General features: G+C 39.6%; 1 protein-coding gene across 1 annotated transcript; it reads right to left on the minus strand.

The window, feature by feature from the left end:
- Positions 1 to 7,360: 7,360 nt before the first annotated feature.
- On the minus strand, positions 7,361 to 8,848 carry LOC129350848 (C-type lectin domain family 4 member M-like). Its single transcript, XM_055018792.1, has 5 exons — positions 8,830 to 8,848; positions 8,107 to 8,478; positions 7,850 to 8,013; positions 7,565 to 7,677; positions 7,361 to 7,490 (listed from the first exon to the last, which is right to left on the minus strand). The coding sequence occupies exons 1-5, from the start codon at positions 8,846 to 8,848 to the stop codon at positions 7,361 to 7,363; spliced, it is 798 nt and encodes a 265-aa protein (XP_054874767.1).
- Between the last annotated feature and the right edge of the window lie 14,053 nt (positions 8,849 to 22,901).

The raw sequence follows: 22,901 nt of genomic DNA on the forward strand, positions 1-22,901 counted from the left end.
GAAGAGATGACATTTACCTCTCAAATTATTTGCTTTTGACCTCTTCATTAAGTATTTCAATTGTCTTTCTTCACGCATTAAGTTTGCTTTTTCAACCACGACTGCAAAATATAATAGAAACTGTTAGAATTTGGGGTTTTCTGCAGAATAAATTTGCTAAATCCCCCAAAGAAGTCACATTTACCCCTCAGATATTGCGTCTGTGGTGTCTTTATCCAACATTTTAATAAACCTTTCATTTTATATTTATCCTAACTGTGTCATACTGCACAGAAGACACATTTTAGGTCTCTATCCTTCGAGCTACGGTTCTACTGTTTCCATAGAGGTGCAGGACTTAAAAACGACGTTAGAACGGACGTTAAAACGTGACCCTTAAACTGCTTTGGGTCCAAAGGAATAAATTGCAAAGTGTGATAAAATGTCTCAGTTCACTACAAACTGGAGATACGCTTCCATAGGTTAAAATAACATCACGACAGGAAGCAAAGACTACATTTAGCTGCAGTTTGCTCCCCTGTTATCGAGCAAACCGGATCAAAAAGATGCCGTCAGAGTTAAACAGTCGGAGCTGCTGCTGCTTTTTCCTCTTGTCCCTAAAAGCTTCCAGCAGCTCTGAGAGGATCAGAGCTTTCAGACCACTTGTTGCTAATAGAGGGATATTTACGCTAACGGGAACAGAGAGAGTGTAACCCCAGGTCACTGCACTCAGCAACAACAGACACACAGACAGCCCGCTCTGCTTTTACAGCAGGGACAGACGGATACACTGTAAAAAACGTCCGTCTGAACCGGTCGTGTGAGTTGTTCATACAGCCGCTGGGTTACCAACAGGTCAGGAGTGTTTTCTGAGCAACACGCAGAGATTTCAAGGAAAAATACGGTGAAAAAAGCTCTCAGGAATTCTGCGTGTTAGTCCATGCAGCCAATCAGCGAGCAGGTAATTCCCATCAGCTGTCAAAGCTGAAACACCTGCACCTGCTGTTACATCACCTGCTGTGGGCGGGGCCTGATTCAGAAAGAACAACTGAATGGAGCAACAAGCAAACATGCTGTCTGGACAGATAGGATCCTTCTTTTGTCTGTTTTATTAAAGTTAGTTCATGCAGGATGGATGCTTTTTAAACTAGAAAAGCACTCAGGGAGCGCAGTCCTAGTAAACAGATTAAATCAGATTAATATTAAGACATTGGATGTTGTTCAGCAGTCCTGTGCTTGCAGCTTTATAACTGCACAGCCATAAAAATTAACTCTTTTTGCAATTTGCACACATATTTGGACAGAAAACAACCAACATTGTGTGTATTTGACCTCTTTCTTCAAATCTTCTGCACAATCATTTGTCAAAACAGAGTAAAAACACATCACAAAAGTAAATAAATGTAGCTGAAGCATGATACTAAAACATAACACAGATCTGTAGTCTTTTATCAATCTTGAATTGATCAAATGCTATTCTGTTTATCGCTCTTTGATGGATGCTTTCACCAACTTAAACTCAATTTTTGGATGACAAAAAATTTATATCAAGGCTTCAGATTTGGTTGTGCTGTTATTTGCTTGCAGCTGTGTCCTTGTACGTCCAACAAAATTAACTCTAACTTAATGCAATTTGCACACATTAAGACATAAAAGAGAAAACAACAAAGGTCACATAAACCAGAGGGAACAACTGAACAGATAACCAACAGGAAACCTTTCTGTCTGTGCAGATTTGATACTTTTTAGATTTAACTTCAATTCAATTAATGCTTTTTAAACTATGACTGTAAAATATAATAAAAGCTCAATTTTGGCCGTCACATCACATTAGATTCACATTAAGGCTTCAGATGTCATTCTGCTGTCCTGTGCTTGCAGTTGTGGAACAGTAAGTCCCTGAAAATTAACTGGAACTTACTGCAATTTGCACACATATTTGGTCAGAGAAAGAAAAAACAACAAAGGTCAAACTAGAGGAGCTACTCCATCAAGTCATTCATTCCCCCATTCATTCATTCATTCATTCCAAGGTTGTTTTTCTTAATGGTATAATAGCTGGCTGAATGTTAGGTGGTCTCGTATAGTCAGACCATTCTCCAGAGTCTTGTATTAGTGCTGGAGAATTCTCCTGCATGGGGCAAAAAAAAAAACTTTTTGCTTTTCTTCAAACCAAACAGAACTAGAAAAGCCCTCTGAGAGTGCAGGCCTCCGTCAAGGCTGCTCATTCCTCCATATGGCATTGTCAGAAATGCAGCATTTGTTTAGTAGTTATTGATGATCAGAAATCACAGCAACATAGAATGAGGCTATTTAATATAGATGTATCCACAAACAAAATGACCTTGTGCTGAGTACAGGCGTGTGTTATACATGTGTATGTTATGTACGGATACCGAATCACGTGACCTAAATATGTAGCGGGCAGCGGGAATTAATGGGTCTCAGAAACACCCCCACAATTTAATCAGTTGTTCCTTGTATCATTTCTGAAAGATAAGTCTTGATAAGTCCGCATCGGTGGATTTGTAGTAGGATCACAATCATGTGATCATGAGCAGACAGCTGACGTAGTTTTCACTTGTTGTCATGGTTACAGGGACGCCGTGCCGCTATCTGGCATTGATACAGAAATCTTTAACAAGTCCGTGGATCCAGACTATAAGCTGCATCACTGCCAAACTCTAATCTCTTGGTCCTTGTGTCATTTCTGACCTTTCCTTGAAAATTTCATCCAAATCTGTTGGTCCGTTTTTGAGTAATGTTGCTAAAAGACAGATAAACCAACGTCGATTGTCACATGACTCCTCGGTGGAGTAAAAATCCATTAAATCTTGTCAGTGTTGTTGGCTGGGTGTTTGTCAGTTCGTGTCCTTTTCTGTTTTCATGCTGGTTCTGTTTTCTGAACCGGCTGCTGAAACATCACAGCCAATCATAACAATTTAAAGCCAATGAAAAGCTAATCAAACAGAACCGAGGCTGGGCCAGGCCGGGTTAAGTTCTGGAGGCTGAGGGGGGTGGAGATGACATCGAGGGGCAACGACAACATGTTATGTGAAAAATAAGACCAATAAAAAGCGGAACACTGATCGAGTTAAGCGGTCTGTGTTGTTAGCTAAAGCCCCGGCTTTGGGAAAACACCAGCAAATTAGCTGGAACAACACTCCGGCTGTGTTTGTTGTCATTCCGGAGCCAGTTATGCCTGGCACTGCTTGGCTGTAACCCCGCCGTGGTGACACCTATCTCGGCGCTAAACCAATACGGCGAGGTCCTGACCCCTCCGTGTTTGGATTCACAGGCCGGGAGTCCAGACAGCCGCGCAGCGCTGCGACGCATGTATCAACACAAACCTCCGTACAGGAATGCAGCCGCGGCCCGTTTGACTCGGACCCCACCATGACCCAGAGTGTGTGTTTGGAGATTGTATCAGTCTCTGCAACACAACACACAACTCTCACCGCCTCCAGGAGATACAACACCGACTCAACTGCAGTCACAGTCTTTTGAGGTCTATTAGCTACATTTTTGTTGTGTGACTTTGTGGTTAACGTGCATTTGTGTGTTTTTCAAGGTTTGCAATCCACCCTTCAATCCCACGTCCTGCATTCAGAGGCCTGAGGGCTGAACTACGAAGCGAGATCAGTGGGTTAGTGAGGCATGCTGAGCCGAAAGTCAGAGTTTTAAGTGTCAGGAGGGGGGCTGTGTTTTTACCTGGTTAGATCTCCATGGTAACTGATGCTGCACAGCTAACCAGGTCTGGAGCAGGTTCTGTTCAGAGTTTCTGATTAAACCCTCGTGTTGTCTTACCATCCTGTACACTCCTCTTGTCCTCAGGGTCAAAAATGAGCCACCTCCACTGAGACTCTAAAATAAAGCAGCTTAATTAGATTTTCCACCCAAAGTCTATGTTCCATGGAGAAACAACCTGTCATGCATCACACACTTTGTGAATGTCTGGGTTTTAAGTCTTCAGAGGGCAGAAAGACTGTTTTAACACGTTATAACTGTTTCCTTTACTAAAGTAGAGGTTTTTATCACTGTTATTGTTGCTAAAGGTGCTGCACAGGTGTATACTTTATTTGTTTAGCAAGAGAGAGTACTTGTAAATCCCAGGAAAGTATCAGAAATGTGCAGAAAGTAGCTTTAAATGCGTTTATAGTGCACTGTATACTGTACAATGGAATTCAACTACAAACTCTCAACTACAAAATACTAGTCTTCTCACATCTTTGGAATCATTGCTCCCATCCCTAAGGTGCATAACCATCAACAATATTAAGAATAAAGTAAAACAATAGATGCAAAACAAAAATATGAAGAATATATTAAACTCTAACTAGCACACGTGGGACAGAATGATAAGTGTGTGTGCATGGACTTTACAGATGTATTTCTCACATGTGCAGCGCACAGTATTTGTTTTACAGACCTTGTTTTTCCTCCTGTAAGTCTGAAAAAGTCTGATCTATGACGTCTTCTCATTGTGTGAGATGGCCGGGTCATTTTTGATCCTAAAACAACACGAGGGTTAAATGGACTGAAAGACTCGTCTCCTTTTAAACAAGGCGTTTCCTGATGTTTATTTATGAGCGATGCAGATTCTGAGTTGAGGGAAAATGTTTTATCTATTAACATCTTGAGCTGTACGTTACTAAAACCACTGAATGAAGCCATACAGTTACACACTGTATGCATCGCGTTGCCGTGGGAACCCAACATGTATTTAGTTGGTGATGCAGAAATCCCATAAGCACATGTTTATGTTTGGTCCGTTTAAACTGTTGCTACTGCAGCCGATAGAACACTGATTATTCTACTGGTATTTATTACACAGAATATTCAATCAGTACATTAGTTTCGCTTTGATTTGGCAACAAATAAGTGATTTCCTTCATTATGGGACAGTGTCAGACCTACAAGCACTTCAATACAATATCATGTTTGAATATATGAAGTTTAAAGTTTAATAGCCTTATCTGTTAGAAATAATCAGCTGCAATGATGGGTAAAATTAGTATTTTACATGTTTAACAGTTTTCTACCAGCATCCCTGTCTTGCATCATTTGCAGTAGCAGCTTTTAACTGTCATACATTTTATGTTCCTCATTGTTCTCCATGAAAACAACCTGTTGACTGAAGCAGCTGTTTTGTGCAGAAGAAGCATCAAATCAACGCCCGCTTTTCTGTGAATGTGCACCGAATCTGAAGCAGAAAGTCTGAGTTAAGAAAGAAAGTTGAAAACCACCTTTGTGACACCATTAAACCTGACTGGGGCTTTAGTTCTTATCGAGCCGACTTAAAGAAAACCCGACTATGTTGAACTGACTATAAGCTGCATCACTGCTAAAATCATTTGGTCCTTGTGTCATTTCTGACCTTCCCTGAAAATTTCATCCAGATCTGTTTGTCTGTTTTTGAGTAATGTTGCTAACAGACAGACAGACAAACCAATGCCGATCGTCACATAACTTCGCTACATTCCTTGGTGGAGTAACTAGGACAGGTTTAAAGCTGCATATTTGTATGAAAAAGAGCAAACTATAATCCTAAACCAATGTGAGGAATTAACATCAGCATCACTGTCTCATTAAAAATCATGTTTAAGTTGCTTAGATGCAGGTTCCTTATTCAACCTGCAGCTAGTTTGTCATCATGTAACACAATATTTCTTAACACAGTGTTATCATTTTGCTATTCAGGGCTTCAGGTTCGGCTTTGTGTTCCAGGCCTCACATTGATGCTTCAGGGTTTCATCCCTCCAGCAGTGGAGTATTTAAACACACATAACACTACGCTTTGTGTTTTATGTCTGCACGGTATTTGTCGTATTTTTATGTGGTGGATAAATTAGGTCATCTTGAATCTTAACGTGCCTTTAAGAGTCTATTGCTTCTTCTTCTTCTCTCTGTGTGTATAAATACACAGTAGAGTGCAGGATAAAACACAGCTGATTGCTGCCATTAAACCTATTGACTGTTGGATATTTTTTAAACACACACACATACTTTCTCAGTGCTGCAGAAGCAAAGTTTGCACTTGTCCAAGCCTGAAGAGGCCGAGCATTTTTACATGAGAAAACATCATCATAGTACAGAACTGCACTGCTGTGGCTCCACTCAAAAGTTCACTTGTTTTCTGCTCGCTGTCACCAAGTATATTTAAAATAAAAAAACACCCACCTCAGTGCCTGTTAGTTTTCATTCATAGATGTCATATTTAATGAAATGCGGCAAGATGTACACATATGAAAAACCAAAAGCAGCATTACTGTTACTGTAGCTTTTTACAAGCTGGTTCTAAACTGTTCACGCAACTATTGCAGAAATAATGTCTTATCTGTCTGATTTAAGACAGGGGTGTCAAACACGCAGTCTGTGGGCCAAAACCGGCCCTCCAGAGGGTCCAATCCGGCCCAACTTTGTAAAGTGAAAAAATTACAGAGAAAAAATGAACTGCAGATTGTAAATTTGTAAAACTATGAATTAAAATAATTTATAGAACATGACAAGTTGTTTTGATCATAAAGTAAAATACTAGATTGTTCATTGTTCTTTTGTTATTTTGTGTCTCATTTTTGTAATATTTTGTCTTTTTTGTTGTTTTTTGTTGTTTTTTGTTTGACTTTTGTCATTTGTCTCATGTTTTTGTTGTTTTGTTTCTGTTTTTTGTCGTTTTGTGTTGCCTTTTTGTCTCACTTGTGTTGTTTGTCTACTATTTTGTCGTCCTGCTTCTCGCTTTTGTCATTTTTGGTCTTGTTTGTGTCATTTGTGTAATTTTTTGTCTGGTTTTTGTTGTTTGTCCATTTTTTTGTCGCTTTGTAACTTTTTTATCTAATTTCTTGTCTCTTTTTTTGTTTTGTTTCATGTCATTTGTCTCATTTTTTATCATTTTGTATCTCATTTTTGTAATATTTTGTCTTTTTTTGGGGGTTTTTTTGTCTTTTTTTGTCAGATTTTTGTCATATTGATCATAAATACTATATTATTCAGTTCCAGATACCTGTGACTAAATGTTTCATTCCTTTGTAGAAACACAAGTTTTAATGTAAACTGAGACGACATGTCGCTGAAATTGAACTTATTTTTCTTAAGAAATTTCAGGTTGTTCATAAACTTTTATAAAAAAGATAATTCGCTAAATGTGAGCATTTTCTGAATGTACTTTTTTTGCACTAAAGCAAAGGAAACATTTGGAGTTGTGGTTATTTATAGGTTATTATGCTGTGATTTTATTGGTCACTGGAGATCAAACTGGGCTGAATGTGGAACCTGGACTAAGATGAGTTTGACACCCCTGATTAAAGAGGAAAAAAATGAAATATAGACACAGTATTTACATTGCATTGCATCAGTAATGGCTACAGAGGTTGCAGTAACATTCTCAGTTTGGCAGAGCGTCCTTCTCACAGACCCATTCGTTTCTAACATCACAGCTCTCAGCTCTCCATCCTCTGGTGTCTTTGACTGCGATCGCACAGTTCTGGTTGTCAGCAGGTGGTCGTATCCAGTAGCTGAGAGAAAAACAGGGCGTTCAGATCACAACTGACTACATTTATAATTCATAGCTTTTAAACATTTGTCTTACTTTTCAGTCAGATCGTTTCCGTTGAGCCACTTCCAGCTGCCGCCTTCAACTCTGAGGCTGATCCAGAAGCCGTCGACTCCAAAACCAGCTGCACTGCTGCTACAGATGAAGTCCTGACGATGGCAGAAAAACATCAGTACAGAATTTAGCTTATTAATTATAATTCACTGAAGCTTAATTCTGCACAAACTTTAGAACATATCATCATCAGTTCTCATGTATGGATGCTGCTGAAATCACTGTTGTGAGTTTTTACAGGCTGCATTCTTTGCATTGCACACTTACCTGCTCCTCTGGACTTTGTATAACAACCAAATCTGCATCCTTTTCTCTGCAGTCGTCTCGAGCTGCTTGCCAGGTTTTCTGATCAGGAGAGTCACGGCTACAGATCAAGTAGCATTTAGACTGGAAGTGAAGCCATCCTGCCTGGCAAGGTTCAGTCTGCCTCTCTGAGAGAAACAAAAAGCAAAAGTTGCACCAGATTAATGGAGTGAGACAGTGATATTGATTGAATCTGGAGCAGTTTAAAGACATTTGCATACTTTTTCTGACGTAGACTTTAGAATAGGTCCAGTTTGGACCAGGAGTCGTAACCTGGTATCCTCTCAGCTGCTGGTTTTCTGCTCTCAGCTTTTGGATTTCTGTCTTCATTTGATTTATTTGTTCCTTGATCTGCTGCATTTTTGCCCATAAAGTGTGATTTTCTTGCATCATCTGGTAGTTTTCTTCAGTCAGGATTGTAATGTTGTTCCATAAGACAGAGTTGATCCATCTCAGAGTGTCTATCTGGACTTCCAGATTACTGTGATGCATCGTCAAGTTTTCATTTTCTTTGGTGGCATCTAAGAGGTTTTGATAGGCGTCGTCTGAAGTTTTCACCTCATCGCTCAGCTTTGCAGAAATGACAGATGTAACTAGAAAGGGAAAAAACAGGCAGGTGTGTTTGTCTGGACATAAACTGATTAAATCAGAATTTATGACAAAAGTGCTGCCATCTTAATGAGCTGATTGTAAAACAGCAAAACAGGCCTGTTATTTCTTAAAGGAATGGTTCAACATCTAGGAAAATGTGTACAGTTGTATCTATATAAAAACACATGTTCAGATGAATATCGATCACACGTCTGTGCATTAAGAGCAGGAGTCAGGATGTAGTTAGCCTAGCTTAGCATGAAAACTGAAAGGCAGGAGAAACAACCAAGTTTACTCCTGCAACTTAATGCACAGCTTCTTGAAGTTCTCCTTGTGATTGGATTCGTACTCACAATGGATGCGGAGCGCCATGATTATAACCAGAACCACCCAACAAACCGCGACTGGTGCAAAAGGCTTAATGATGGAGAGAATCTTCTTCTCTGAACAGAATAATTCATTTGAAATTTGTTTATAATGACACACAAGCAAGATAAACACTTCTCTGTTAAACCCAATCTGGTTAAATTAACGCTTTGTGTTCAAAATGTACCTGAAGTTGCTGTTTTGTCGACCACAGCGCAAACTGCTGCATTTTCATACAGAGAATCTTCCTCAAGTTCATCTGAAAAGGGACAGATTGAATGCAAAAGACTAAATTAAACAACTAAAATAAATTACGTACAGTTGATTTTAGACATTTAAAGAAGCAGTGTGTGAGATTTAAGTAAGTGGTGAAGTGGCACCAACATTCCCTCTAATCGACCATTTCAACCTTTGTGTTTCCATCAAACAGCATCGACTCTGAATGTGACTAAACATAAGAAATAGTTCTGTGAGCAGGTAGGAAATTAAACAATGGAGGTTGGATATGTTAGCTCATATGGCGAGTTTCACAGTGTTGATGGTGATGTTGATTAGAAGATTACACCTTAACAAAAATGTTTAACCAATCAATGTTGAACCCAGCATTGGTTTCCAGGGATATTGAGGGGTACCTACCCTTAATTAAGTGCTTTTTCTTCCCTGAAAATAGCCCTGAAAGAGGATCTACAAAGAGAATTTCTGCAGGTTCTGGCAGCTCTAAAAACCTGTCTAGACACGTGCATTCTTTACCTTTGAATGAGCTCTTTATATATACACTGCCGCTCAAAAGTTTGGGGTCACCCAGACAATTTCATGTTTTCCATGAAAACTCCCACTTTTATTCATGTGCTAACATAACTGCACAAGGGTTTTCTAATCATCAATGAGCCTTTCAACACCATTAGCTAACACAATGTAGCATTAGAACACAGGAGTGATGGTTGCTGGAAATGTTCCTCTGTACCTCTATGGAGATATTCCATTAAAAATCAGCTGTTTCCAGCTACAATAGTCATTTACCACATTAACAATGTCTACACTGGATTTATCATTCATTTAATGTTATCTTCATTGAAAAAAACTGCTTTTCTTTCAAAAAGTAAGGACATTTCTAAGTGACCCCAAACTTTTGAATGATAGTGTACATCGGCAGCAAGTCCTATTTCATGTTCCTGCATGAACCCAGAATGGTAAAGTCAAACGAAAGACGGCATTTCTACATTGTACTTGTTGCCACCTTAAGTTCTCCTACATGATTGGAAAGGGAGGGATGATGGAGAGGTCTTCAGTTGGTTACAACCTGCAACCTCACCACTAAATGCCACTAAATTCTACGTACTGGTCCATTTAAATAAACTATTTTCTGCAACAACAGATGCATCATCCAACATAGACAAAACCTGTAAATAAAAGCTAGTTAATAAAACAATGTGTTGAACAGTTTGATTTTCTACTAAATCAGCTCCTGCCAAGCAGAACACCATTTAACGGTTCATTTTTCTATCCTAATGAAAACTTGTGCGTAACCACACCTTCAGCATATCACACAAAGTTTAGTCTCCAGGTCAAAGTTTTGAACTTTGTTCATCCAGCATCTCCTCGACGGCCTCTTTTTGAATGCAAAAGGTGAAAAACGGAATATTTCATGCAATGGGAAGCTTGTAATTGATAAAGCCAGAACAAATCATACCTGGAGACGAGAAAACATTTGGATTGTAAGTAACAGCCACCTCCCTGGATTCTCTTTTCATCTTGCACAAAGCTGACAGTCCACCTGAAGTCTTAAATGAAGGCTGCTACTGAGGAGTAAAGGTTTAATTCTTCACTTGGGGGATGGACTGATGTGTTTCTATACTTAACTTCTGCTTTTGAAGTTGTGAAGGTGGTTCTCAGTTTGTAAGTGCTGTAAAGTTGCTGTTAGGGCTGGTTTTCTCAGAAGTTTGTCACATTGTATTTATGTTGCTGCAGCACACATTATGTTCTGACTCATCAGGTACATTAAAAACTGGGCAGTTTCCTCTTTTCTCTAAATCAGGAGTGTCAAAACCGGCCCTCCAGAGGGTCCAATCCAGCCTGCGGGACGACTTTGGAAAGTGTAAAAATTAGAAGGCATTAACTGTAGATTGTAAATTTATACAACTATTAATTTAAAATCATTTCTAGACCATGACAAGTTTTGAACATAAAGTAAATTACTTGATTGCTCATTGTTCTTTTGTCATTTTGTGTCCCGTTTTTGAAACATTTTGTCTTGTTTTTGTTATTTGTTCTCTGACTTTTGACATTTGTCTCATGTTCTTGTCGTTTTGTGTTTCCTTTTTGCCTCGCTTGTGTTTTTTGTCTTACTTTTGTCATCTTGTCTTCTGCTTTATTCGTTGTTTTGTGTGTCGTTTATGTCATTTTGTGTTTTGTTGTCTCGCTTGTGTTGTTTGCCTACTTTTTTGTTGCTTTGTTTCTCGCTTCTGTCATTTTTTGTCTTGTGTCATTTTTGTAATTGTTTGTCTCATTTTTTATCATTGTCCATTTTTTGTCACTTTAACTTTTTGCCTACTTTTTTGTCTCTGTTTTTGTTTTGTTTCGTGTTGTTTGTCTAATTTATCTACAATAATCATTTACCACATTAATAATGTCTAGACTGGATTTATCATTCATTTAATGTTATCTTCATTGAAAAAAATGAACTTTCAAAATGAGGACATTTCTAAGTGACTCCAAACTTTTGAATGGGAGTGTATTTGCAGAGAAATTAACCAAGCAGAGGATGGATTTACACTTTGTGGTCTAAAGTGTGCAGACTGTTGAATATATGTTCAAGTTAAGTCTGACTGAAGCCAAACTCTATAAGGCCTTTGGCCAAAGTTAGCTTAACTGTCTCTAGTTTATCTACCACCAATTTTCATCCATCCATTAACCTCCAACTTTAAAAAAAGTGCAAGAAGAGTTTGTGCAGGTGTGCCTAAAAAATGTCCCCAACTCATCCGTCCAGGTGGGTCAAGTGTTCTAGCTCTTGGTTTTAACACAGAAAAAATCTGTCATATTTTGCTTTATTTGTACAAATTTTACTTTGTCCTGCTTTCCTACACCATAAAAACACGATTTTTCAGATTGAATGTGGATATTAAGCACAAAAAATACATGCAAACGTCAAAATTACACTATACTTACTAAATGTCAGGCCTAAATACACTGTAAAGTGCCTTTTTGGCTTTGATATGTAGTTTGTAGAGGCATTTCACACAGTTACACCTTCTCTATCAATACATGAATTCATGTGTTCTCGTGTGACTCTGCGACCCAGATAAAAGCAGAAGTAGATACAGATAAATGTGGTGATAAATTAAACTAGGGCAACTTCACTAGTTTCAGATGCACCCGCAGTCATTTCATTCCAGACTTTGTTCCTCACTACAAACCCACAAGTGTCTTTAGAATAATTCAAATGTGCAAAAAGGTTTCAACAAGCAGCAAAACCCAAAGCTGCTGGAAATCAGGCTGCTTAGTGATGCTTCGACCTCTTGCATTCCTCCAGTGTGCATTTGTAGAAACCTCGGCGTGACACGGCTGCTGTAGGCGAGAACGCTAAACGTTTTATTTGTTCCATTTGACAAGTGACATAATTAGCCAGAGAGTCGCAGAGCTGTCAGTCACGGTGAGCCGACGCCCACTCAGAGGTTCAATCAGGCAGATATAAGTGAAAACACCTGTGTAGACGGCTTTAACCCACGTTCATGTACGGACAAACTTAAACACTTCCACACATACTGTAGAGTCACTAATGCATGAGGACGCAGCAGCACAAACATCCAGGAGGCTTTCATGTGCCGCTGCCTGGGTGTGGTGCCCTGACAGAGTTCATGAATTAACTGAACTCTTGAACTGTACTCTGGTATGTGGCAGACAGTCAGACAAGCTCTCCGTCTTAAAGGGCTTATTTCAGGCACATGTTCTAGTCTACAGTTGTATCCCTGGGCTCTGCTGGTGAATCTCTGCATGATTTGCGATTTAAAAACTCCTTATTTATCCCATCTTGGCTCTTCATGCATCTCTTAAGGTCAGTTTCTTTTAGCTCCTGTCACTTTAAGATCCCACTGAACCCCCTCTGTTCTGATTGGACACCTTCCAGAAGCAGCTTCCATCCAAACGGCCAGGAACAGCTTTGAATTCTGCTTTGAAGAAGCATTTTCCTCAGTCACGATCTTCCAGCAAAAGTTACCCAACATTATACTCTCAGAATGCGATCCAATCAGTTTAATAACAGTATAAAAATAACATTTTACTTTATCCGTTCATCCCACTTTATGTGGGACTGCACAGTAACTCTTTGAACCCCAAAACTCTCCAAATTCTGAGATCTCAAAACAGATTTCTGGATGAGAACATCTGAGATGGGCAAAGATAGATCACGGTTAACCCTCTGAATCCCAAAAACCAACTCGCAGGTCTAAAAAGCATATTATCTTCAAAACTGTCAGAATTGCACCTTTTATCTGAGCCCAAAAATGTAAAAACTTAAAGTGTCATCAGTTTTTTCAACTTTTGTACAGCCCTCAAACTAAACTTATGCAGTTCCACCAAGTAAATTCACCAGATCGAAGCCTAAACTTATGACATCTCATCAAAATCGCATTATTCTATGTGTCATATTTAGAATTTCACTTAAAATAACAAGTGAACTCTGAAGAGATTATTTTAAAAAATGAAAATTTACGGCCCTTGCTGCAACTGGGAAGCCATGGAAGACCCTAATGTGACCCATGTTGAACTGCAGGCAGTGTTTACACAGAGCAGAGAGGAGACGAGCATGGAAACTAAATAGAAGCATAAACAGACAAACATGCATAGTATGCAGTGACCTTAATTACTAGTAATGGTAATATCTGTGGGAAAAAAGTTGTACATTTTCATTCCATTTTTTTCAAAAAAAATCTAAAAATGTACCTTTCTTTTTTATGATTATGGCATTGCCACTGTGTCATACTACATATAAAACATTTCTGAGTTCTCTCTACTTCTAGTCACAATAGTTCTGTTTTCATAGAGGTGCAGGACTTTATATTGTAGTGAAGAATTAGTCCACGGTGAGTAAAAAATGTGACAGGAACAAAGAAAACTAGAAAAGCACTCAGAGAGCACAGTACTCTGGCAAGACTTCTCATTCCTCCATATGGCACTGTCAGAAATGCAGCATTTTTTGTAGAAATGCAGCATTTGTTTATTACTTATTGATGATCAGAAAGCATCTCATCATAGACATCTCTGCCCATGATTTCTCCATTGCACAGCACATCCAGCTGCAAAATGTAAAAATAAACATAATAAAGAAACAGATTGATTTAATAAAGGGACAAAATGAAAACATGCTGCAGAAACCTGTCGACAAGACGGAGGAAACGACGAAGAAGGATCTCGGTGCTAACGTGAGAACTGATAGAAGAGGGGAAGTTTACTGTGGTAATGAGTGGGAGGCTGCACTGAATATGCGAATGTTTCACTACTTTCAGCTCCGTCTGCAGAGAGCCAACAGTTTTTAATCCTTCAATAAAGGAAAGAAATATCAGAGCATCTGGTGGATTTAACACACATCAGAGTTTGACTTCATATCAACTTCTGAGACCTAAATAAGTCTTTTCCTCAACGCTAGATCACTGATTTTTATACATTAAACTGAGTTTTAAAAAGCTGTATTGAATCATGCACAAGTTGGTTTTCTTTAAGCTTAAGATTTGTAATTTTAACTTGTAAACTATGTTTTTTGTCATTTGCACAATGAGCTGATTGGATTTAGCTTTTGAAAGTTCACAGTCTGCAGCTATTCAAACCAAATGACTAGGAAACTAGAAAAACAGTCCTCCTCCAAGGCTGCTCATTCCCCTATATGGCATTGTCAGAAAAACAGCGTTTGTTTATTAGTTATTGATGACCAGAAATCACGGCAACATAGATTGTGGTCATTTAATATAGATGTACCCACAAACAAAATGACCTTGCGCTGAGCACAGGTGTGTGTTATACATGTGTACGTTATGTACGGATAGCGAATCACGTGACCTAAATATTTAGCCGGTGGCGGGAATTGATGAGACTCAGAAACACCCCCACAATTTAATCAGTTGTTCCGTTTATCATTTATGATGGATAAGTCCTGATAAGTCCACAGCAGTGGATTTGTAGTAGGATCACAATCATGTGATCATCAGCAGGCAGCTGACGTAGTGTTCACTTGTTGTCATGGTTACAGTGACGCCATGCCGCTATCTCACAATAATGCAGAAATGTTTAACAAGTCCGTGGATCCAGACTATAAGCCGCATCACTGCCAAAATGTACTCACTTGGTCCTTGTGTCATTTCTGACCTTCCCTGAAAATTTCATCCAAATCTGTTAGTCCGTTTTTGAGTAATGTTGCAAACAGACAGACAGACAAACCAACACCGATCATCACATAACTCCGCCACAGTCCTTGGTGGAGTAACCAGTAGACATTCAGCTAAATTTGTTATTTCACTCACAAAAAACATGCTGTGTGGTAGAAGTATAATCTGCAAGAAAAGTACTTTTATTGAACTTTATTTTGGGGCAAAGTTACAAAATGTTTCAAGAGGTTTCTATCAGATTTATGTGGGGATTTTATACACTGAGTTTTTATGAAATTGGTCTTAGGTGTCATCAAGATCCGAGTGAGAGGCTTTACCTAAAAGGGCAATAATAGGACTAGTTTTTTTCCCACGCATTGAGACGTTCCTCATTAAAATTCAAAAGTCAGCACTACAGGATGTTTGCTTTTCTATAATCTGGCTTTTATCCAGCGGCTGTGAAGGAAGCATTGAAGGCTGTCATCATGGGGCTGTTTGATCACGGCACTAACATGGGTCAACTGCAGGTTAAATTGTTACCATGCCTATGCTACACCCAAACGGGAAAATTATGAGTCACCACAAAGTGACAAGTTATGCCGGTTTTGGGAGAATATGACGGAAAGTAGCACAAAGTAAAGGAAATACAGCTACAACAAAGACTTGGAAACTACCTATGACTGGGTGAAGCCGCCCCGAGGCAGTTCTTTGAATTTGCTGCCGAGATATTTTGTTGATTGCACCTGAGGGTAGAGTACGACATTTTCTGACGTGGTACACGAGTCTTATTAACAAGAAAGGTTGGTCTGCTGCCTCTGTTTATTTAGAAGTGTACAGAAAACAGATTCCTAGGAAGTCGTCAGTACAATAAAAATATATAACATAATTAACAGCATAACCACAACCACTACCATGCTTCACATCTTGATGTTGCCACCACCATGCTTCATATCATGATGCTGCCACCACCATGCTTCATATCATGATACTGCCACCACCATGCTTCATATCATGATGCTGCCACCACTGTGCTTCACAGTGTGGATGGTGTGTGTGATTATGTGCAGTGTTTGGCGTCCAACAAACATAGCATCTGATGGTCAAAAAACTCAATTTACAACATTACACTTAATGTATAACAGACCTGCTAGTCATGTTCTTCAATTATGACCCATTGTTATTTTCAGTTTAAGTCGACTCCACTCCACTGTGAGTTATTTTTATTGCTGCAGTAGCAAAAGCAGAAGGAGCTGTGACACCACAAATACGAACAAGAGAAGCCTGCATTTGCAGCTGTTTCACATATTTGTGATGCTGCCCACTAGTGGCAGCAGACAGCTACAACAGGCAGCCTGCAAAGCTCTTTGTAGCACCAATGCAGCATCTTGCTGCCGCCTTAAAACAGCGAGTAAATCTGTCACTTGGTTCTCCAACTGTTTGCGCCTCTAAACAATTCTAGCTTCCCTTTTCTGCACCTCCACTTTTCTCTTTTCATCTCAGTGCAGTTTGTTTCTTTCTCTATTCATATATCTCCTGTGCTCACATCCCATCCTGTATTCTTTCCTCCCTCCTACTTTGACTCTATTTTATAACCCCTTAAGGGCAACACACCTGCTGCATCATGCACCGTTGCAGCTTTTCACATCTGTAACACATTATAGGCAAACAGTGCAGTCAGAAGTCAACAGAGGATGAGAATTTAATTAAATTGCTTGTCTTTTTAGATTGTGCATGTGTGTTGACGCAGGGGAAAAGATCAGTAGCCTATTTTGTCACATGCCTCAGTGCCATCAGTGTTTCTTTAAGTTACAGCATGCTTCAAATGAATCAGGCTCCTAATAGTGTTTGCCTGGTCAACATAGTACAAGCTGGAGATGCTGCACTCACTTGTAATGCGTGCAAAATGATGATAGACATGTTTAGACTGCAGAAAATATAAGAAGATTGTGGGGTGTAAGGTAGTTTCAGATGCTGCTGTATGATCCAACAAGCACCGTCAGCCTTGTATAATAATGTCAAAATCACCGTCTCAGTATGTTTAATTTGCACATTTATTCATTGTTCCATAAGCAGCATAATTGACTTAAGATACCTCAGACTAGCTCTGTTTACTGCAGAAGGAGGTGTGTCAGCGTTAGGGAAAATGACAGCAAATTTTAAGACAATGTAGTCCATGTGAAAAGCTTAAACTACAGATAAGATGCCACAATTTCTGTAGTCTGAAGTGGCAAGCTCTCAGAGTTGGTGCAGTGAGGGAATTTGAGATGCTGGTGGCCAATCTAACAACCATGATACTGCCACTACCATGCTTTAAGTCATGATGCTGCCTCCACCATGCTTCACATCATGATGCTGCCACCACCGTGCTTCACATCATGATGCTGCCACCACCATGCTTTACATCATGATCCTTCCACCACTACGCTTCACATCATGATACTGCCACCACCATGCTTCACATCATGATACTGCCACCACCATGCTTCACATCATGATGCTGCCACCACCATGCTTTACATCATGATCCTTCCACCACTACGCTTCACATCATGATACTGCCACCATCATGCTTCAGATGCTCATAGAAGATCTGACAAGCATTTCTGTGCTGTAAATTGACACCATAAGCAACAAAAAAATAATGGCAACAACCAGTCTTTGTAGGTCTTAAAAAGTTGTTTTTGCAACGTTTAACCCTTTGATGCACATACATGGGTCAAAAATGACCCATATTTAATGGAAAATGGGTATCTCTTGTCCTGTGTTATGCATTAAAGGGTTAATTTGCTAATTTGAAGGCTGCAGATTTGTCCTACTGGGCCATAAAGAGCATAACTGACCTCAGAAGGCTACCTCAGACCAGCTCTGTCTTCTCTAGCAGGAGATTTTTGCATCATTAGTGCAAAGTAGCAAAGCAAATTCAAAGACAGTTTAGTTAGGCAGCTCAAACTGATCCCTGCAGGAGGCTACAGGAAGGTCGGAGGTCATGGTCAGCCTGAGGGGAGTCGGTCGTGGTCAAGGACACGCAGCAGGGCAGACGGGGGTTTGAACTTGTGACCCTCCGGCTGAAGGCTTCCACATAAACACGAAGCTGAAGCGGTCCGAAGTGAACGGAGCTTTGTCTTCCTGTGTCTGGCCTTGTTTCTGTCCATCCCTCTGAACAACCCTGAACTCTGCAGGCGGTTTTTAGCTCGTCCTCCTCCAGGCTGACGGCTGGAATGCTGACATAACAGATGTTGTCTGACAAAGCCAGTAATTATCTGCTGTACGGCTGTATGTCCGTACCCGCTCTTCCTCCTCCCTCTCCACATCCTCCTCCGCCTCCTCAGACTGGTTCGCCATCTTCGCTTCCTCCAGCTGGTCTGCTGAGACTCTGCTGCTCCTGCAAACGCTCATCTCTGCATCTCAGAATCGGCTTTTATCTCAAATAGCTGGTTCACCAAAATTACCCCCCCAAAAAAAACACATTTTCTCGCTTCCTTCTCATGGTTGTCCGAGATTTTAGATTCTCGCCTCCCCCAGATTAGAACAGATGTGAATAAAGCTGCACGTGTTTGATCACAACATCCAAACACACTTTCTGGGTAAAAGAACAATAATCTACAAACTGTTTTTAGAGGGACTCATTCTTCAGAGTTCAATTTTGGTGACCTGAAAATTTATGCAACTCACTGATTGAAAACCAGAACCAAAGAGTCCAAAGTAGAGAAAGTTATTATATCAACCCTATTGCACTATCCAGTATTTTGTTCGAGTAAACTGCTGTGTGAGAAGAAAACTAAAGCAAAAACAGGGCTAGAGAGCTATTTGCAAACCCAGGTAGTGTCTTAACTCAAATTACAGCATGAAGACCATCTTGTGAAGATCTTGTGATGTTTCATAATCTTATTTTTACAAATAGCCAGTTGTTGTTTTACATTGTTTGACCAAAAAATAACAAATTAGGCAACAAAGCATTATTTTACAGGTATTTGCCATTAAATTTAATGCTTTTACTGCTTTTTTTAACCCATTTTTAAAAACATTTTTATGGTCTTTCTTTTTTTTTTTTTTAAAGTGTACCTGACTCTTATAATGATATTCGTAAAAAGATAGTAGTTCAGTGTTCAGTACATCCATTGTCTTCCCGTTTCCAGCAGTATGTGAAGCCTCTCCTGCTCCGTTAAAAGCTTTTCCTTGCAATGTTTGTTTCTCCAAGCCTTTTTATAAATAAACCTGAGCGAAGTTTGTTTGTGGATCGCTGTTACCCGGCCTGTTAGTTAGTTTTTCCTCTAACGACCGCTCTTTTAGCTCATTATTGTAATTAAGCGCTCTCCCAATGACCTGAAACGGCCATTTAGACAAATCGTACTTCATGTGTGCCTGTTGTTCTCAACCAGAGAGGTGAAGAGGTCGGGTACAGGTTATATGGCAAATAAATGAAAAGAAATGTCCTTTTTTCTGAACTAAAAAGGAACTTTTCTCACTCAAGATTTCGTTTTCCATTTTTATGCTGCACTAATGACAAAGCGCTGCAGCTGCACGGAGAAAACAAATACAAACAGATGATGCAAAAGATGAAAAATGTCAAACGCTGAACACAAGATTCTGTAGAACTGCACAGAAACATATTCAGAAGTGCGCTGCCAAACTAAATGTTGGTTACACTGGATGGACTATTTTAACGCCCGTGAACTTGAGTCCGTTTTTATTCCTGAAGTCACACGACGGCGTCTCGAAGGTCCCTCAGACTGACTCAGCACATAAATGGCAACGTAAACTTTTCAATTACAAGTATGAAAAAGACAAAACCACCAAGATTGCAGTGTTGTGGTTTCTCCTGTGACAGCAGCAGGGATTTAAATAAACTTAAAGAAAACACGAGCCAGAGGTAAAATATCTGGACTCGCACACGGCGGCAGCTCTATCCAAGTCACCATCTGACCCCGTTTTCCCCCTCATTTCGCAAATGGGTGTCCCTTATCGCACCCGAGAACTGCCTTTGAACCAGAAAACACACAAATAAGAGGAGGAGAAGGGTGGGGAGACGGAGAGGCCGAAGGTTTTTATAGCTCAGAGGGAGAGAAAAAATAGATTTCATGAGACGGATAAAGAGATGCAGCTGATACACATCATGAATCAGTGTCCTTCAAAACGAGTTTCAGTCGCGAGTTATGTCATCCAGTTTGATCTGAGTTTGTCTTTTGAAGCTTTCACAGATTTACAAAGAGAGAAAATATTCTTTTTGAACAGGAAGATGAAAGGAAACGCTTTGATTCATCACTTTATCAATGACCTCAGACTGACCCTAATGATAAGCTAACAGAGAAGCTAACAGAGACGCTAACAGAGACGCTAACAGACACTAACAGAGAAGCTAACAGAGATGCTAACAGAGACGCTAACAGAGACGCTAACAGAGACACTAACAGAGACGGTAACAGCTAATGTGACCAATATGAGGAGTTTTTGACTCATTTGACTCGTTTCTGTTGTTTTGATTTGTAGAGTTTAAAGATAATCTGGTGTTTTGTGTTTAACTGGTTTGAAAACCAAACCTGCAGTCCACGTGTGCCTTTTCCTTATTTATCCGGGATTCACTTTAGTTCAGGGGTGTCAAACATGTGGCCCGTGGGCCAAAACTGGCCCCCCAAAGGGTCCAATCTGTCCCATGGGACGACTTTGTAAAGAGTAAAAATAACAGACAAGACATTAACTGCAGATTGTAAATTTGTAAAACTAGAAATGTAAAATAATTTCTAGATTATGACAAGGTGTTTTGATCAAATACTAGATTGCTCATTGTTTTTTGGTCATTTTGTGTCTCATTTGTGTAATATTTTGTCTTGTTTTTGTCTTTTTTTGTCTGGCTTTTGTCATTTTGATCATAAAGTACAATACCATATTATTTAGTTCCAGATAGCTGTGACTAAATGTTTTGTGTCTTTGTAGAAACTCTGTGATCTGGAAGTTGTAATGTGTAAATGATAAACTGAGGCCTTATGTTGCTGAAATTGAACTTATTTTTTTCACTTTTTATTGGTAAAACTTTAAAATATCACAATGCAACCTCCCCAGTTAATTAATTTGTCTATTGTGTAATGCACTCAGTACAGTAAAAGTGCATTTTGGATGTTTTCTTTCCATTAATCTGAAAGAAAACAGGTCATAGAAGCAAAATTTTCTTTGTGATTTTGTTTGTAGCTTCAAGCCTTAAACGATGAATAAATTGAAAAGTCTGATGACTGAAAAAGTTGTTGAAGAGGGACGGTCAATAAATGACATCACAGTAATAAAAACTAGTTTCAAATCATGATTCGGGGCTTCAAGCTTGACCACAATCATCCCACTAATCTGCTGGTTGTTTGTCTGACAGTGAAGTTCTCCTTCAAGGCTGCACATTATACAATCAGTTGTATAATGCACAGGACTGATGGCTGGGTTGTGTCGCATTGTTTTGTGTTGCTGCGTCCCCTCTCTGGTTCCCATGAACCCTCCGATCAGCTGACCGCTCCCTGACCGATGGCATCGGTGTGAACCCTGGTTCAAAACGTCGCCAAGTTCACAGTGACTGAGCGTCCATCAGATAACGCCCTTGGCAGCACTGCGGGGCCCTGCGGCGGACACAAATAGGCCAGGCTGTTTGTGTCCCATTAATTTTCTGCCACACAACTTCTCCCCTATTCTCTGCCTCTCAATGAGGGCGGTCAGGTGGAGGCTGGAAATGCCCGGTGACCTCAGCGGCGGCCTCAGCGATGACCTCACAGCTGACCTCTGGTGGTGACGTCAGCGGGCGACCTCACCGCCGGTTTAGTTCGTAACGAGGTCAGGATCATGAAGCGGGATTTGTTATCGGTTTGGAGAGCTACACTTTCAAGAAATTGGATTCTGGGTCAGTTCGGTAACCATGGCAACGTGTCATGTTTCCGCAAAATGTTTTGATCTGGCTGCTGCTCTGATCCACACTTTTCCTTTCTGTAGCTGCTAAGACCGAGAAAAACACGGTTTCCTAGAAAAAGTTTGGAATATACACTAACATTCAAAGGTTTTGGGGTCACTTAGAAATGTCTTAATTTTTGAAAGAAAAGCATTTTTTCAATGAAGATAACATTAAATGAATGATAAATCCAGTGTAGACATTGTTAATGTGGTAAATGACTATTGTAGCTGGAAACAGCTGATTTTTAATGGAATATCTCCATAGAGGTACAGAGGAACATTTCCAGCAACCATCACTCCTGTGTTCTAATGCTACATTGTGTTAGCTAATGGTGTTGTAAGGCTAATTGATGATTAGAAAACCCTTGTGCAGTTATGTTAGCACATGGATAAAAGTGGGAGTTTTCATGGAAAACATGAAATTGCCTGGGTGACCCCAAATGGTAGCGTATGATTTCTAAAGAAATGTATTTTCCTCCTGAAAGTTATAATTATAATATAATAATTAATACAGAGCAACTTTAATCCGTGTACACTACTGTTTAAAAGTTTGAAGTCCCTCAGAAACGTCCTTATTTTTGAAAGAAAAGCAGCTTTTTTCAGTGAGTGCTGCATTGTGTTAGCTAATAGTGTTAAAGGCTAATTGATGATTAAAAACCCCTTGTGCAAATATGTTAACACATGAATGACAAATGCGGCCAAAAACAAGACATTTTACGACCTTTTTAAAGTTTGGGTTTTTTTTAGTCTTTTCATCAACATCATTGCAAATACAAGATTAATATCCC

The sequence above is a fragment of the Amphiprion ocellaris genome, chromosome 16 (genome assembly GCF_022539595.1).
Source record: "Amphiprion ocellaris isolate individual 3 ecotype Okinawa chromosome 16, ASM2253959v1, whole genome shotgun sequence".
Taxonomy (NCBI): domain Eukaryota; kingdom Metazoa; phylum Chordata; class Actinopteri; family Pomacentridae; genus Amphiprion; species Amphiprion ocellaris.